The sequence below is a fragment of the Necator americanus genome, chromosome III, assembly GCF_031761385.1.
Source record: "Necator americanus strain Aroian chromosome III, whole genome shotgun sequence".
Taxonomy (NCBI): domain Eukaryota; kingdom Metazoa; phylum Nematoda; class Chromadorea; order Rhabditida; family Ancylostomatidae; genus Necator; species Necator americanus.
The window spans coordinates 23,930,619-23,944,931 of record NC_087373.1 but is presented as its reverse complement, the minus strand read 5'-3'; the positions used below and the strand labels follow the sequence as shown (position 1 = coordinate 23,944,931).

Sequence of the window (14,313 nt, the reverse complement as noted above, 5' to 3'; positions counted from 1 at the left end):
GAACCCGTGAAAAAAGGTGTGGGTGGTTGAAACACAACCCGGACAGTACGACAAATAACTGAGGCGAACAGCTAGGCTGTCTCATTGGTGCATAAGCGAACTCATACTGGTTGGACATAATTACCAGGAAAAAGCCCTGTCACTCCATCCAAGACTCCTTCAAACCATCCATCTTCGTTCTTTCTGAGCACGTACACAATGCAGTTTTCTCTTAGAGATAGCTCGTCTGGTTTGTCCGCATCATAATCGTATAAGGCAACAGCTAAAATTAATAAGAAAATAAGGCTATTAAGTTTGTAGTTTTATACGTTCACTACAACACCGTATCTTCGTGGTTACCAAAGTAACAGGTAAACTTCCTAGTGTAGCAAACAATTGGAGACGATTCCGCCAAAATATGACTATTAAAAGCGGGAACCACTTAGTTCTAAGTAAATTAACAAGTGATTGTAGCAGTGCCATTACCTTTTTCTATATAATTACGAGGAATCCAGTCCGTATGTGTGTCGAAAAAGTTCGCTTGTGAAAGGGGTGGGGGTGGAAGAGGTTCATCCTCATGAGTTGAATTTAGCATCTGCATGGCGGGTGGAGGAAGATCTGAACAGGAAGAAAGTACAAAAGAAACTCTAAGACTAAAATAAGCAAAAAAAATCTGTGAATCCAAATGTAACGATTTAGGGAAACCAAAAGATAAAACAGCATAATGTCAAAAAGGAAGAGAAAGTGCAACCACTGACCATCCGCTCTAGTCATCCCAACATATCCGTAATGCGAACTAAGCTGAGGAGGAGGTAGAGGGAATCCGGGAGACTCCGCCCTTTCCTCGCCAACAACATTGGTGCCATCGATGACAGACGCACGTGGAATCTGCGCCTGGTGAAGCCTCAGAGTTCCTGAAATGCATAAGTTCCGGCGACTTCCTAGCAAATCTTTTAGCTTTTACAAATAATTTTATGCTCAACTGTTTCTATTCAAAATAGTTCTTAAGGTTTTACAGAAAAGTGTTCGGCACAGTAATGCTTTTAACGCAGATGTATGTGACAAAGAATAAAAATAAAAAACGACGAAAATACAAACATGCCTCTAGAAAGGCTACTTTACTCTAGAAAAAGAGTATTAAGTTAAAACAGGAACAAAAAGAATTAAAAGGAGATAATCTGACCGTATCTGTCCTGCATGCTCATCCTTCCAAAATCGGAAGCTGTATCAGAATCCGGAGCGCTTCGATATCCGATCTGATGGGCACCATATTCACCAACCGAGTGGCTCTGCGGAGTAGTCACAGACATGTACCTTTGATGATCCATTAACGGCATCACCTAGAAGCTTAAGAAAATAAGGCACACGGAGAAAGCGAGCATGGAACGAACCAGTGGAACTCTATAGTGGTCCGATGGAGTCATAGAAAGATGACCGCTACGAACCGATGAACGACCGAGCTGAAATGAGCTAGACTTAATGCAAAAGAGAAAGATAATTCTGAGAGACTTCTTATTACTTTAAAAGTAGTAGTACTTCAAAAGTTCTTAGCTAGGTAAACTGATAACGGAAACTTTCAAAAACACATGGCTTATAAGTTACATACAAGAAAACCATGTTTAGGAATCAACTGGGACGAACAAAATGAATTCTATTTTGTGTACTCAAATGTAGAGCTCCATACTCTTTGTCTCTTGAAAAGTTATGTACAGCAGCAGATACTACCAAATCATCTTCTAGATTTTTTGATCCATGGATGCACCAATTTTCAACCAAACTTATGGCACATATTTTTTGATCGTGAAAGAAAAAAAAAGTGATTTCGAAATCCACTCAACAAAAAATGGGTTTCGAATTAGTTGATGATGTTTGATGAACTCACCGTATTCGTTCCAATATTAGCTGTTCGTTCATATTGCGAGTAATGCACGGAGTACGGCTGAGAGCTCGAAACACTAGAGGCTGCTCGAGAAATCAAGCCACCACGATGTTGCAGTGGAACCTGACGATTAGAATTTACTTCAGTAAAAGGATAAAGCATTACAGCAGGAAATGGCTACCTCGCAACGAACTCCGTGACCAATGCCATCTAACACAGAAAAATCTATGGGCGTTCGTTTGTATCGTTGAGGAGGCTCCTATAATGACAGACAAAAATAAAATGATCAACTGTTTGACGTTTCAATCACTTTAGGATTAAAGAGTGAGGGACCTGTTGTGATCAATAAGAGGTGAAAGCTCCACTCCACTGTCTAACTGTCGCGCAAGTATTCAATAGAGATCGCAAGACAACCTCCCACCTGAACTGCTGGAGCAATAATCTTTGGTTGTTTCTGAACGGATTTATTCGTTGTGAGCGCACCAATTTCACGTCGAGCAAGCTTCTCCTTATGGATGTTGACCACCTACAGGAAAAAAATGCAACGGAAGAAAATATAAACTGGTTTGCAAATACACCCGAACATTAGATTAAGAAAACCCCACGACAATGAGGAAACGTGAAGATGTTGCATGTTGTTACTAAGAATTTCGTTAGAAAACACGAAATAACTGACCACATCGATGTTGTCTACTTGACCAGTGAGACTTGATATTTTGTCAGTTTGTAGATCCAACATATCTAATAAATCTCTGCAAAAGAAACAAGTAACTTAAATAAGTGAAGATTCTTCGTATTTTGCATAACACAATAAAATGCTTAACCTAGCAAGAGTGTTGATCTGATAAGCAACACTGGCAAGAGACTGCAATGCAAATTGTTTTGTTTCATCGAATGCCGAATTTCGATCCTGAAACGAATGCGTAGTTTCATACATATTGTTTCAATTACTTACTCTCTTACTTAGAAGATGTTTTACTTTTTTAATCATTGGATTGATGATTGAAGAGTCCGACTATACCTGAGAGAGGAGAGCTCTGAGGGGGTTCCTCATGGTGAGAATTAATACTAACGATTTCTATCACTTCCTGAATGTAAACGAATGACTTACGTGGGCGTTGAGGTAGTTCCCTTCACAGTACGCAGCAACATTCTCCAGATTCACATGGCTCGTCTCCAGATGACTTCGGTGTTCGGGAATGCGTGACTCGATCAGAGTCCTGAGATCGTTCCCGGCCATTCCGCCTCCATTCTCGTCCAGCATCATCGTCATGAGTCAATAGAAACGCATGTGAACCCGACCTTGCCGAGGACGACGAATTACAGGTCGCTCTGCTGCGCGAGAGAGAATGGCGTCGAATATAATTGCGTGTGTGGGGTTTCACACTGCGCAGGAACTTACGACATGATTAGATAATATTCCCGGATTTTGACTTATACGTCTCTCATATGTTCCTCTGCTTGTCAGGTAAGTTTACTTCTCGTGATTTCTTTGGCTAATTTGTTAACTTGTTTGCTCTTTATGCTCTTTGTGAACGTTTGCATACAGGGTTCTTTTATGTAGGTTTTCTCTCAAATATACAGCATGTATATTTGAGAGAAAACCTACTCTACTGCATGCGAGGACATGCAATATGGGAACTTCCTCGTTTTTTTTTTCCTTTCTCACGTCGTCTGCTGTAGCTTCTGTCATCCTTTGTAGTCGTATGTATATTGTCATACGATCCATTGGATGCTTTGGAGGGGAAGCCTGATGTATACCGTGTCGTTTGTACTTGATACTTTCCTTAGGTCCTAGGCTTTCTTAGTACATTATACTCAATCTTTGCTGCTGATCACATTACACTTATACATGATTCCCACTTATTGAATTTGTACACATCTAACTTTATTCACAGATTTAACAAATTAAAGGCATCACCCCACGAATCTGAGGTAGTACGGATTTCAGGTGGAGTATTCGTGTACGAGATAGTACATTATGGAGAGGGGGTTGATTCCGTCCATTTCTTTCTAATTGCCGTAAAAAAAACGGCCCGGAAGATGCGGCGCGTGCAGAAGGCTGGCGCGCCCCAATCGAACTCCGTGTAGAAAATAGCGTGTCGGAACGCCCGAAGCTGTATCTTCTGGCCGTTTTTTTACGGCAATTAGGAAGAAATGGACGGAATCATCCCCTCTTTATAATCTACTATGCCGTATACGAATACTCCACCTGAAGTCCGTACCACCTCAGATTCGTGGGGTGATGCCTTCAATTAAATAAGAGTACAGAATTTTCGCATCTTGGACACTGAGTCCAAAAAATTGGATTGCTTGTTTTGAGTGTGCTTGGCTGCATCCGAATGTAAACAGCACACGCATCCATTTCGCTTTGCACACAGTTCGAAATGTCAAGCACTGACATTCGCCGTTTAGCCTGTTCTTCCTTGCGTAGTTGGGAGCGCTGAACAAATATTTTAAGGGGACTTCTTTCACACAGAATTGATTTCAAACCTTGTGCAATTTCCGTATCGGGATCAGAGCCTAAGGACGGTATTCGCGAGGTACATCTCGCTCTCTTCAATATTCTCTGCCAACGAATCCGTCGTTTTGCGGAATTCTTCCAAATTGCGTAGTATTTGCTCCATACTTATTTCTGCGTCTTATACTGTTCTCGTTATCTTATTATTCTCGTCATTTTGATGACATATTCGCGCATCGACACCAGTTCCTAAACATGTATTATTGGTTTTTGAAATCTGTGCTATAGATTTCAGTTGTACCATTTCGATCCTCTAGAGAAGGTCTTTGTTAAGATCCTGTGTATCCGTTGAACTTCTCGGGACCTCCTCTACATCTACGTTCTCTTCATCGTCTTCTACGACAACTTCCATCATCTCTTCACTCCCATCGCTACACCGAGGTCCATCTCGAACACTTTCAATTTCCCCAATCTTACTATCTTCTAAAAGTGAAGGGGGTCTTTTCGCCAATCGTCCAAAAGCGAAGGAGGTCGGAGCACCGGCTCCGACTTTCACATGTATGATACACCTAGCTTATTCCACTTTTCACATCCATGGGACACGCACATGCAAACACATAGGGACTTGCACCACACCCACTTCTGCGGCAGTGATTACTGAGCTGGAAATGATAACTCAAATCTAAGCCTTAAAGCAGTTGTAGAAACCTAACCTGCTCGTCGCGTTGACAACAATGTTTTTCCCCGCGATATGCGTTGCCACCGTCTTTCACTTCCCATATTCTAGGACCAACATCAGCGACTAGTTGCTGTTGTTCGCAGCATTTGTTGAAAGCAGATTTGTGCACTTTATGGTGCTGCTGGAGTCTGTATCTTAACTCTTCCGGCCCTCTTTCCTTGAAAATTAAGAAGGGTGCGTTCGACCGAATAAAGATGTCCTGCAATCCCCTAGTTCTCTCTTCTTGAAACCTCGGCATTGGGAAGTGTATTTATGTTTTCTTGTTATGCCAACGAGGTTTAGGTGAAACTTTGTTATTGGTCAGTTTGTTTTCCTTTTGAAGTTGTGTACTTAGAACAATATCGAGGTTTGGCAAGGAGAGAGGAGGAGTGTGATGGGATAACATGGCATCAAAGACATGGAACCATTTTCAAGCCTTTGATAAAGGCGAGTTTGTCGAAACGTCAGGGCAATAATGAATTTTCAACTAAACTTCGTTGGCATAAGAAGAAAACATAAAAAGATGCCTTTGCTTTCTAGAGTAATCTAGAGTTATTACTAATGTAGACGGTTGAATAAAATGAAATTGAACAGACCGAAACGGTGGTTCAGTGGAATATATTTATTGTACAGTAGGCAGAGAATGGTGCAATTAATGTGAGCGAAGTAACGAGTGGGCAGAACGTTGTCTGCCACACTCTTGGACGGTACAGGTCGTTATGGCACAAAAAATAACCATAACAGCGAACGGTACCTTATACCACGCCCTTTATCTATCATCGGGTCAATGATACTGCCGCGGGCGAAAACACGAAATTAATAAATTACGACAACAATTTCTAGCTTGACAAATCATTTCCTTCGTACGGGCATAGGTGCGATAGGAAGAAGCCAGACCCTTCTCAGGTGAAGGGGGTTTAGCTCATAGAGTGCAACTCATGTGAAGGGGGTCCTTTCGTCAGCCGTCCAAAAGCGAAGAGCGTAATTTCGCCAATCGTTTAAAAGTGGAGGTCTTTTTCAAAGCTGCTCAAAAATGAAGCGGGTCAGAGCACCGGCTACGACTATCGCATGTATGCGTACGGCTCGACTGTTACGGAGTTTGTGGAGTGGCGTAGGTGGTGCGTTGACGTGACTTGATAGTGGCTTCTCGATAGTGCTTATTGTGGCTTGAGAGTCCGGCCAGATGCAGGTGCGTTGATGACGGGTGGTGGGTTGCTGATCGCTTGTTGATGACGATGACGATTGGCGTTGAGCTAGTGGTTACTTCTTGTATGGCCGCTTCGTGGGCGGCTGCGGTCTTCTAGAAGAGCAAAGCAGAAAATTGTGACCGAGGCCATAGTTTCCACACTTGACTCCACTTACGTCATCGTGTGCCGTGTTCAGGAGGAGGAGGCACAGGTTCAGCTTTGTCGCCTGTGCTGTTTTGGAGTCTGAATCCGGCAACCGTGGACCCGTCCCGGCATAGTGGTTGTCACGATTCTCGTCCACGGTGCAGAATACGCAGCTGGAATTAGGAGCAGTCCTTTCCAGAAGCGTTTGGAAGGCTTTTTCGAGACTGTCGAGGTGAGGGAGCAGATGATGTAGTAGTGTGGCGATGTCGCACCTGTCCAGATCGTCCAAGGCGGAGTTTCTTTCTGATTGCGAAGGACAAGCCTTTGATAGAAAAGACAAACTAGTGCAAAGAAAAAAAGAGAACCATAAGTTCTCATCACGCTTCTCGCCTTTTCCAGCGGATTAACACTAATCATCTATATTCTAAGGGATCTTTCAGATCCCTTAGAATATCGAAGAATTATAGATGTCAGAGTGCCGGTATATGTACCATCATCCAGCGTGATCGCGGCGAGCTCCAACATAGCTATTGTCTGACTGGGCGAAGCAATAGTAACGCTTAGGATTCCAACTATGATTTCCCGTTTTTCACAGAACTCAGTCATTAGTCTCGAGGTGTACTGCGCTACGAACACTTCTATCACGAACGAGGCAGATGTCTCGCTTCAAGAAAAAGGTTAGCAGAGATCGTGCTGAAATAGCATTAACCAGATGCAACTCTCGAACAATTTACAGTCCGTAGGGCCACACATAAGCAAACAATGATAATTTATTTAGTTATTTGAGGCGAGTGTAGCACAGTCGCTTATTGCTTCTATTGATTTGGATACTTTCCTAGTTTAGTGGAGTAATGTTTCTGAGTACTCCTGAGACCTCTGATTTCTGTATCATACAGTATTACCATTATTATTTTATTATAGGTTATAACGTGATTATGGAGTGGTTATTGATGGTTATTGACTATTCACAGCAGCGAGCTCAATAACCACCAAAACCGTAGAGCCACCAAACCGCGCCGCCGCGCGGCTCCAAACTCTGCGGGCAGGGTTATCCTTTACACTTTTATCCTTTATGTAATCATCCAATATTATCTATTGTAGTATTTTATACTGTATCGATCATCTAATACTACGTAATATTTTGTTCTGGTTATCGTGTTATCCTTCATTTACTACTGGCCACTGCCAACTCCCTTGCGATCGCCTTCCCTTGCAACATCCTCCTTTTACGACCCCACCGGGAAAATACCACATGCTTGATCCTTAATACAGAGATCAAAGTCAGAAAATGTTATTTTACCATGTCGTAAATGCTTGTGTATGATTGTGATGGAGTGCTGCGATTTCACGCTGTAGTCTGCAACTACGTCCGTCATTCCTCATTTGACGACAAGAAGTGGGTTCACGGAGAAAGGCGGCTCTGCTCTGCTCCTTTCTCTTCCCTCCGTGATGCATTGTGTCGCAACGGTTATCTTTTTGTTAACCGTCGTCGAAGATGTTGAACCGGCTTGGAACTCAGAGGAACTTGCCCTATACGACTTGGTAGAAGAGATCAAAGCAAATTTCTATGATGTCTTCGGAATCACGAAGGTAATTATTTCGTTTTTCTTTCGTATCTTATTTTAAATGCGGGGAAAGAGAGCTAGAAGAATGATGTTACTACAGAATAGTCAAGCCCCATATAGTTGTTCAAGCCTCAAGAAACCTGCGTAGGCAACGATTAGAGCACTTTTTGGGATAGCCCCCATTTCACTTCTCTCCCATCCATCTATTTGCATGTTTGCTGGAGAGGTCATGGTTTTAATACGATACTCAGTTATACTTTTCAGGAGGCTTCCATTGGAGATATCAAAAAAGCGTATAGAAGGCTTAGTCTTGAGTGGCATCCCGATAGAAATAGTGCGCCGGATGCTTCGGAGAAATTCAGACAGGTACGCTTTTGTTCTGACTTTTTGTATATCCCTTTTGTATTCAGTTATTCCACTCAGACATTTTACTTCTTCTGAAAATTGGAAACCTATTGTTTTACCAGCGTTCCTTCGAGTAGTGTATACGTTAGCTTGTGGTAGGACTAACTGATCTTGTTGCCCACGCTGCATCTACAAAAAACCCTTCATGACACAAGGTTCTCATACCATTAAGGAGTGGACACAAAATCGTTATGAACTACTACGAAATAAATGAAGCGAGCAGTTCGTTTGCTCCTATCCAACCCAATAGGTTCGCCTCTCCTCCACATTTAAAGGCCAGGTCATATTGAATGTGAGCTTAAAGAACGGAACGACCTTTCACTTGAATGCTCCAAAAGGGCAGTTTCTTTTCAGCGTTTAGGATTTTGGTTCCGAAAACCGCTTAAAAGTATAGACATATGGCAAAGGAGTGGCTGCAGGACACTGGTGCATTTATTGTACGGTTGACTTAAATCATTTTGATTCTTGATGCGAGGCGATGTGGCCAGTTACGTACAAACTGATGTGCTCTCTGACTGTGATTTTTTGACTGCTTCCACGTTGTTCTCGAACACGCAGCGTGACCGCCTGCAGTAGGAAAAGGTCTTTCTCTAATGTCTTGACCTAAATGATTCGCGAAGTTGAACCGTGTAAAATCTTTGTGTTAGACATTATTGGTGCAAAAAAATAGCCTAGTAGCATGAACAGAGCCTAAGAATGCTCCTGAGCCCTCCGATTTTTGCATTTATAGATTTTTTGCGTTCTTGAATGTGTGACTTTTCCAAGCTCCGCTCAAAAACATGTCTACACTTGGGATTTTTTTTTCGGAAACTCCCACGTTTGATTGTCCCCAATAGTATAATAGGTTTGAGATGTGTTTTATAAGTGTCAAAAAAAAAAACGGTACCGTCAAGTTATCCAAATATGTGTGAATTTTGCTAGCTTTTGTTGTAGTCTTCTCTTCCTTTCTGTTGCACCTTAAGCATTTTTGCAGAATATCTTTTTTTTTCTGTCTTTGTGATTGTTTTACTCCATACCAGCAAAATTAGCTATTCCTATTGAATTAGCCAGTGCCCTTTGGTTCACTTTTTATTTTTACACTGAGCTTGGATTAACTAGCTTCGACTGCAGATAATGCTGTTATCTATCTGTGTTAACAACTTGCTCTGGCGTTTTCGCCTTTATCGAACCATGCAAAGGCAAGGAAATATGATATATAATCGTACAAACCTCTTATCCCATATCAGAACTCACTCAAACAGATAAGTTGGAAGAAAACCTAAATGCTGTGCTTATATTGGGTGTCGAGGTTTTGTGTTGTGACAGTCAACCTCATATCATAATTTTGAACCCTGACGGTGTTTAGAAGGGATCCTACGCCCTGTGCAGTAGATCCAAACCACTGAAATTTTTGATATGGTGACTACTTCAGCAGGCCAGGCAAGATGTTGACGTTTTCCACATATCATCCGCCGGTCAACCATGTCCACTTCCGAGTGAAGTTCTTCGTTAAGGCACACTAACGGGCTAAAGCAGCCCTGCAATCGTTTAAACAGCTTTCTCTCCATGCAGTCAAGCTTCTCCATCACCGCCGACGGCGTTGTCCAAGTTTCCGATCCGTACATCATGACAGGGCAAATTGAGGATAGGTAGAGTTGTAGCTTGACTTTGGCGATGGTGGTCGACTACACGCACTTCGTCAATGAGTTGAATGCCGAGTTAGCTCTAGCGCTCGTTTTTCAACATACAGCCCAAATAACAGAACTCATCCACGAGTTCGATAGGTTGTCCGTCCACTCGATTCCCGTTGAGGGTCTCGAAGAGGCCAACATCTGTTTGCATTCATCAAGGCGGAGTCGCAGTCCGTAGGCTGCAGCTAACTTCGATGCAAGGTTAACAACATGTTGTAACTTCGGGCTGCTAGAAGCGAATATTGCTACATCGTCGGCGTACTCGAGATCCACCAAGAGACGTACAGAAGGTCCTAAAATGACATCGCGAGGACACTGCTCAACTACTCTTCGGATTATGCCATCGAAGGCAAAGTTGAACAGAGAAGGTCCCGCCACGGCCTCTTGTCTTACTCCAGTTTTCACTTCGAACAGTGTTGTACATCCAGCTGGTGTTTGAACTGCAGCAGTTGTTCGTTGATTCATATCATCTAGCAAGCGAACAAACTTTCCTGGAACTCCATCGCCGCAAAGCGCATTGAGAAGGCGGCGCCGGTGAGGAGAGTCGAAAGCGGCTTCGAAGTTCAAAAAGCTACCTGTAGATGCTCCGAATACCGCTGCCGCAATTAGCTCACTCTCATCACAATAAACACCTGATCAATCGTCGATCGACAAGGGCGAATGTCGGCTTGCTGGTTACGGCTGGCTTCTTCGCGATGTCGGATTTGTCGATCCAGGATAACCCGCTCCAAAACCTTGTACATTACACAAAGCAATGATATTCGTCGGTAACTACTGGTTTCCGTAACGGATAGCTTTTTGTGGAGAGGAATTATAATAGCGTGTCGAGTCAGGAATCCTTTCGTGAATCCATATTGAACTGATGCCTGCCTCTTCGCCATCTCACGAATCCCAGAAGGAGGAACAGATTTCAACATTTCTGCGCTAACTCAATCGTCTCCGTTAGATTTTCCATTCCTGATTTTTTGAATACAGACCACAACCTCCGACTCCGTCGGGCTTCGGAGTATTCATGGAATGCAGTCAGCTAAAAGAGGGGTCGAAAAGTTTGTTTTCATGAGACTACGCAAATATTCGCTTGATATGATGCAGTACGGTCGCGTGGTTCCCTCTGTGTTGTCATAACCTGAGGATTGTCACGTGATGTGATAAGCTACTTTCTGATAGAGTCGGAACGAAACAACCTGAAGCTTGGTGCAATTGCGTAAGCCGCTGCAGTAGAGTGGTCAAGATAGCAGCGGTCGTGGTAGGACCTTAGTCTTCTGCAGTCCGATTGCAGCAAGCGCAACGTTACCTTCGCTTCGGAGCTTACCATATAACCACCCTCTCCACTTCTACAAAACCACTCCACCAACACGGATAAAACGCATGCGCGCTCATCAAGTTTACGATTATCATCTAGAGTTCGTTTGCGATTGCGAGTAGCCATTAAATACTCATCTAGTGCAGGAAGTTGTGTTTTGAGTTTGACATTCTTCAGATTGTTTCAATATACGAGATTTTGAAGTCAACTGAGCTGAGGGAAAAATATGACAATGTGTTGGAGTTTGGCTTACCTGATTGGCGTCAGCCAATCTATTACTACAGGTACGTCAAGCTGTTTCTGTCTGGTACGGGAAGCTCGGGAATGAGGCATTGCAGGAAGATGCGGAAGCTTGCTTGGTATGAAGCTATTATTGTTCTCATGGGTGTTTCAACTATTGCTCATTATCTCATGATGTGGGCTGCTTACTACGAGAAGTACCTGGTTCTGAAACAGGTGAACTGAAGCTCTTAAACGAGTTGAACGTGTATATATATATATATATATATATATATATATATATATATATATATATATATATGTATATATATATATATATATATATATATATATATATATATATATATATATATATATATATACGACCGCTATTTAGAATCTGCGAAAGTCTCGCAAGCGTGACAAGAAAGGGGAAGCAGAAAACTCGATGACTCAATTACATGATGCTCTCGACGTTTTTCGCCCTCGATTCCATGATCTACTGCCCTTCATCGTGGCTAGAACGTCGTGGAACTTACTTAAGGTATGTCCGACATTTCACATAGTTACATTTTACTGTTACGATCGACTTCCACTTTCTTCAGTACATTTTGACTTCTTGTATAGTCGAAATCTTCTCGTGGATTAATAATGATTACTCTAGGCGATTCCTTTCCTCATACAAGAACAATTGTCCCGAAAGGATTTGGAAGTGAAGGTAAGCTCCATTTCTACGTTTGTTTTCTATCTGCAGCTATCTTATATTACATGCAAAGATATTTTCTTTATTTTCTTGTAAGTGAGTGTATTCATTGTTACAAACACGTAGTTGAGGAGGAGCAAAACCACGAAGTACGTCGCCCGGCGCCAACACCTCGTGTTCCAGAATTTACTTATGAGGTAGCGACTGATCTGAAAGCAGTCAGTACCAATAATCCGGAGATGTCTGCTAAGTACATGAGTGAAGCTGAGGAATCACAAAAAAGTACAGATAATGTTGACGTACTATCTGTCCGAAGTTCACCTAATTTTGATTATTTAGAGCAGAGTGGAGCACCGTGGTCCTGTGATGAACTTTATCAGTTGGTCCGTTTGAGTACGGAGAAGTTCCCGCCAGGTATCTATCTTCTCTTTTATTGTCTCTCTTTTAGCATTTGATCCAAAATTATATTATTTTCTGGGTTGTTTTGGGCACACCGAATCGATGGGAATGTATGGCTCGAGTTTTGAACCGAACCGCACAGGACGTAACTACAATGGCAGGGAAATTGAAGCATATGAAACAAGTGAGTGTCGAAAAGGGTCCGACGTTTCCTATTGGACGTTCATATTCGTTTCACTACAATAGTGAAAATTAATTTTCTTTTATTTTTCAATATTATTAACATTAAAGGAGGAGTATGAAAAGCTTGCAATGGGCCAACAGTCGAATGCTGTCGTAGATATTCGTAGCGGCAAAACTGAAGAAACCACTGGTATCAGTTCTACAGCCAGTGTAAGTTGAAGATTTCTCAACCTTATATCTCATTTTCTTTGCTTGTGGTAGTTTAAAAGAATGATTACTGTGTGGAGGCCGTAATGTGACAACGTCATTCAAATCAAAGCACTATATTTTGTGCAGGTCATAGCATTTCATAATGAGTAACCTCGAAAAGCTTACACTAATCATATGTTCGGATTACTTTCGGCGCACCCTTTCTTGAACATTGTCACAACAAAAGTGTCAAAAGTAATTTGTCACTTTTCAATTTCAATCTGTAGTAACTATGAATAACTTCCCGTGCTATCAAAATTAAGTGTTTTGTGATGAGTCCCTACAACTGAGCAGCTTTGGAATGATATGTTTTGTGCTCAACTTTCCTATTTCAAAGGTAATTAGATGCGTGTAATTAACAGCCTCTGGGCTGATCTCCCTTTTTCACTTTGTTGTCTTAATGAGCGCACTTGTTGAAAGACAAAATATGCATATAAAGTGGATAAAGGATAAAGTGTCTGGCGTTGATCAATCCGCTTGGAATGCGCCCCCACGTTCACGTCAATTCAGAATCGTTTGAGATTTACGAATGTATAACTGGCCTATACAATGACTTTCGGGGGCCAGCCGATGATCAAATCAGTGTTTTTATCCTCCCAAACAAGTGTGGTACCAATTTATCGACCCCGGAGGGACGAAGGACCTGGTTTGCACCAGGGCGGTTTCGAACACTCGACCGTACGGCTACAACGGACCTCTAACCGTCTGCGCCAGACCCCCTAATGGGCATTTAATGCATTGAAATTCATGTGATGCAAACCAGTAGTTGTATCACCTAAACAAGTGACTTCATTGCAGTCATATCAAGAATGGACACAAACAGAGCAAAAACAGCTCGAAGCTGCTCTTCAGCAGTATCCGAAGGGATGCGAGGACAGGTGGGTTCTGGAGATAATAATCCCATTTGACAATACTTTTATGTTCCTTTTATAGGTGGGACAAAATAGCGGCGGCTGTGCCCACGAAGTCAATGGAACAGTGTCAGCAGAGACTGAAAGAACTAGTCGAACTTGTCAGGCGAAAGAAAGCCAGCAAAGCACAGTAGCTGATTGTTGATTTACGTATTCACACGTCTGTAGAACAGATTTGCTGCTCAATCGTATTTTTTGTTTTTGTTTTAATGGGTATTTGGAACGGCTAGGTGTACAAGTATTATGAAATTTTATTCTTAAAATGTTCTCTGCACGTATTACACTCAAATATGCATAAGAGACGAATTATTATACGTTGGAAGTACTCACGGCCATGT

At 42.2% G+C, this 14,313-nt stretch overlaps 3 protein-coding genes across 4 annotated transcripts; 1 reads left to right on the top strand and 2 right to left on the bottom strand.

Moving 5' to 3' along the window:
• Positions 1–101: 101 nt before the first annotated feature.
• Positions 102–3,125, bottom strand: RB195_010703 (uncharacterized protein; the record flags this gene model as incomplete). Its single annotated transcript, XM_013441167.2, has 11 exons — positions 102–262; positions 466–597; positions 738–893; positions 1,163–1,319; positions 1,371–1,439; positions 1,862–1,981; positions 2,040–2,117; positions 2,280–2,384; positions 2,535–2,610; positions 2,683–2,768; positions 2,970–3,125. The coding sequence occupies 11 exons, from the start codon at positions 3,123–3,125 to the stop codon at positions 102–104; spliced, it is 1,296 nt and encodes a 431-aa protein (XP_013296621.2).
• A 3,002-nt stretch (positions 3,126–6,127) lies between these two features.
• On the bottom strand, positions 6,128–6,785 carry RB195_010702 (uncharacterized protein; the record flags this gene model as incomplete). The annotated part of the gene is made up of 3 exons (XM_064191831.1): positions 6,128–6,337; positions 6,400–6,690; positions 6,750–6,785. The coding sequence occupies 3 exons, from the start codon at positions 6,783–6,785 to the stop codon at positions 6,128–6,130; spliced, it is 537 nt and encodes a 178-aa protein (XP_064049414.1).
• Positions 6,786–7,817: 1,032 nt separating this feature from the next.
• On the top strand, positions 7,818–14,109 carry RB195_010701 (uncharacterized protein; the record flags this gene model as incomplete). 2 transcript variants are annotated; one of them, XM_064191830.1, is made up of 12 exons in its annotated part: positions 7,818–7,958; positions 8,198–8,299; positions 11,489–11,595; positions 11,650–11,767; positions 11,928–12,074; positions 12,195–12,248; positions 12,365–12,515; positions 12,573–12,616; positions 12,682–12,816; positions 12,924–13,025; positions 13,863–13,942; positions 13,998–14,109. In XM_064191830.1, the coding sequence occupies 12 exons, from the start codon at positions 7,818–7,820 to the stop codon at positions 14,107–14,109; spliced, it is 1,293 nt and encodes a 430-aa protein (XP_064049412.1). The 2 variants fall into 2 exon arrangements, with proteins under 2 accessions (XP_064049412.1, XP_064049413.1); XM_064191829.1 differs by having other exon boundaries at positions 12,573–12,647; positions 12,794–12,816.
• Between the last annotated feature and the right edge of the window lie 204 nt (positions 14,110–14,313).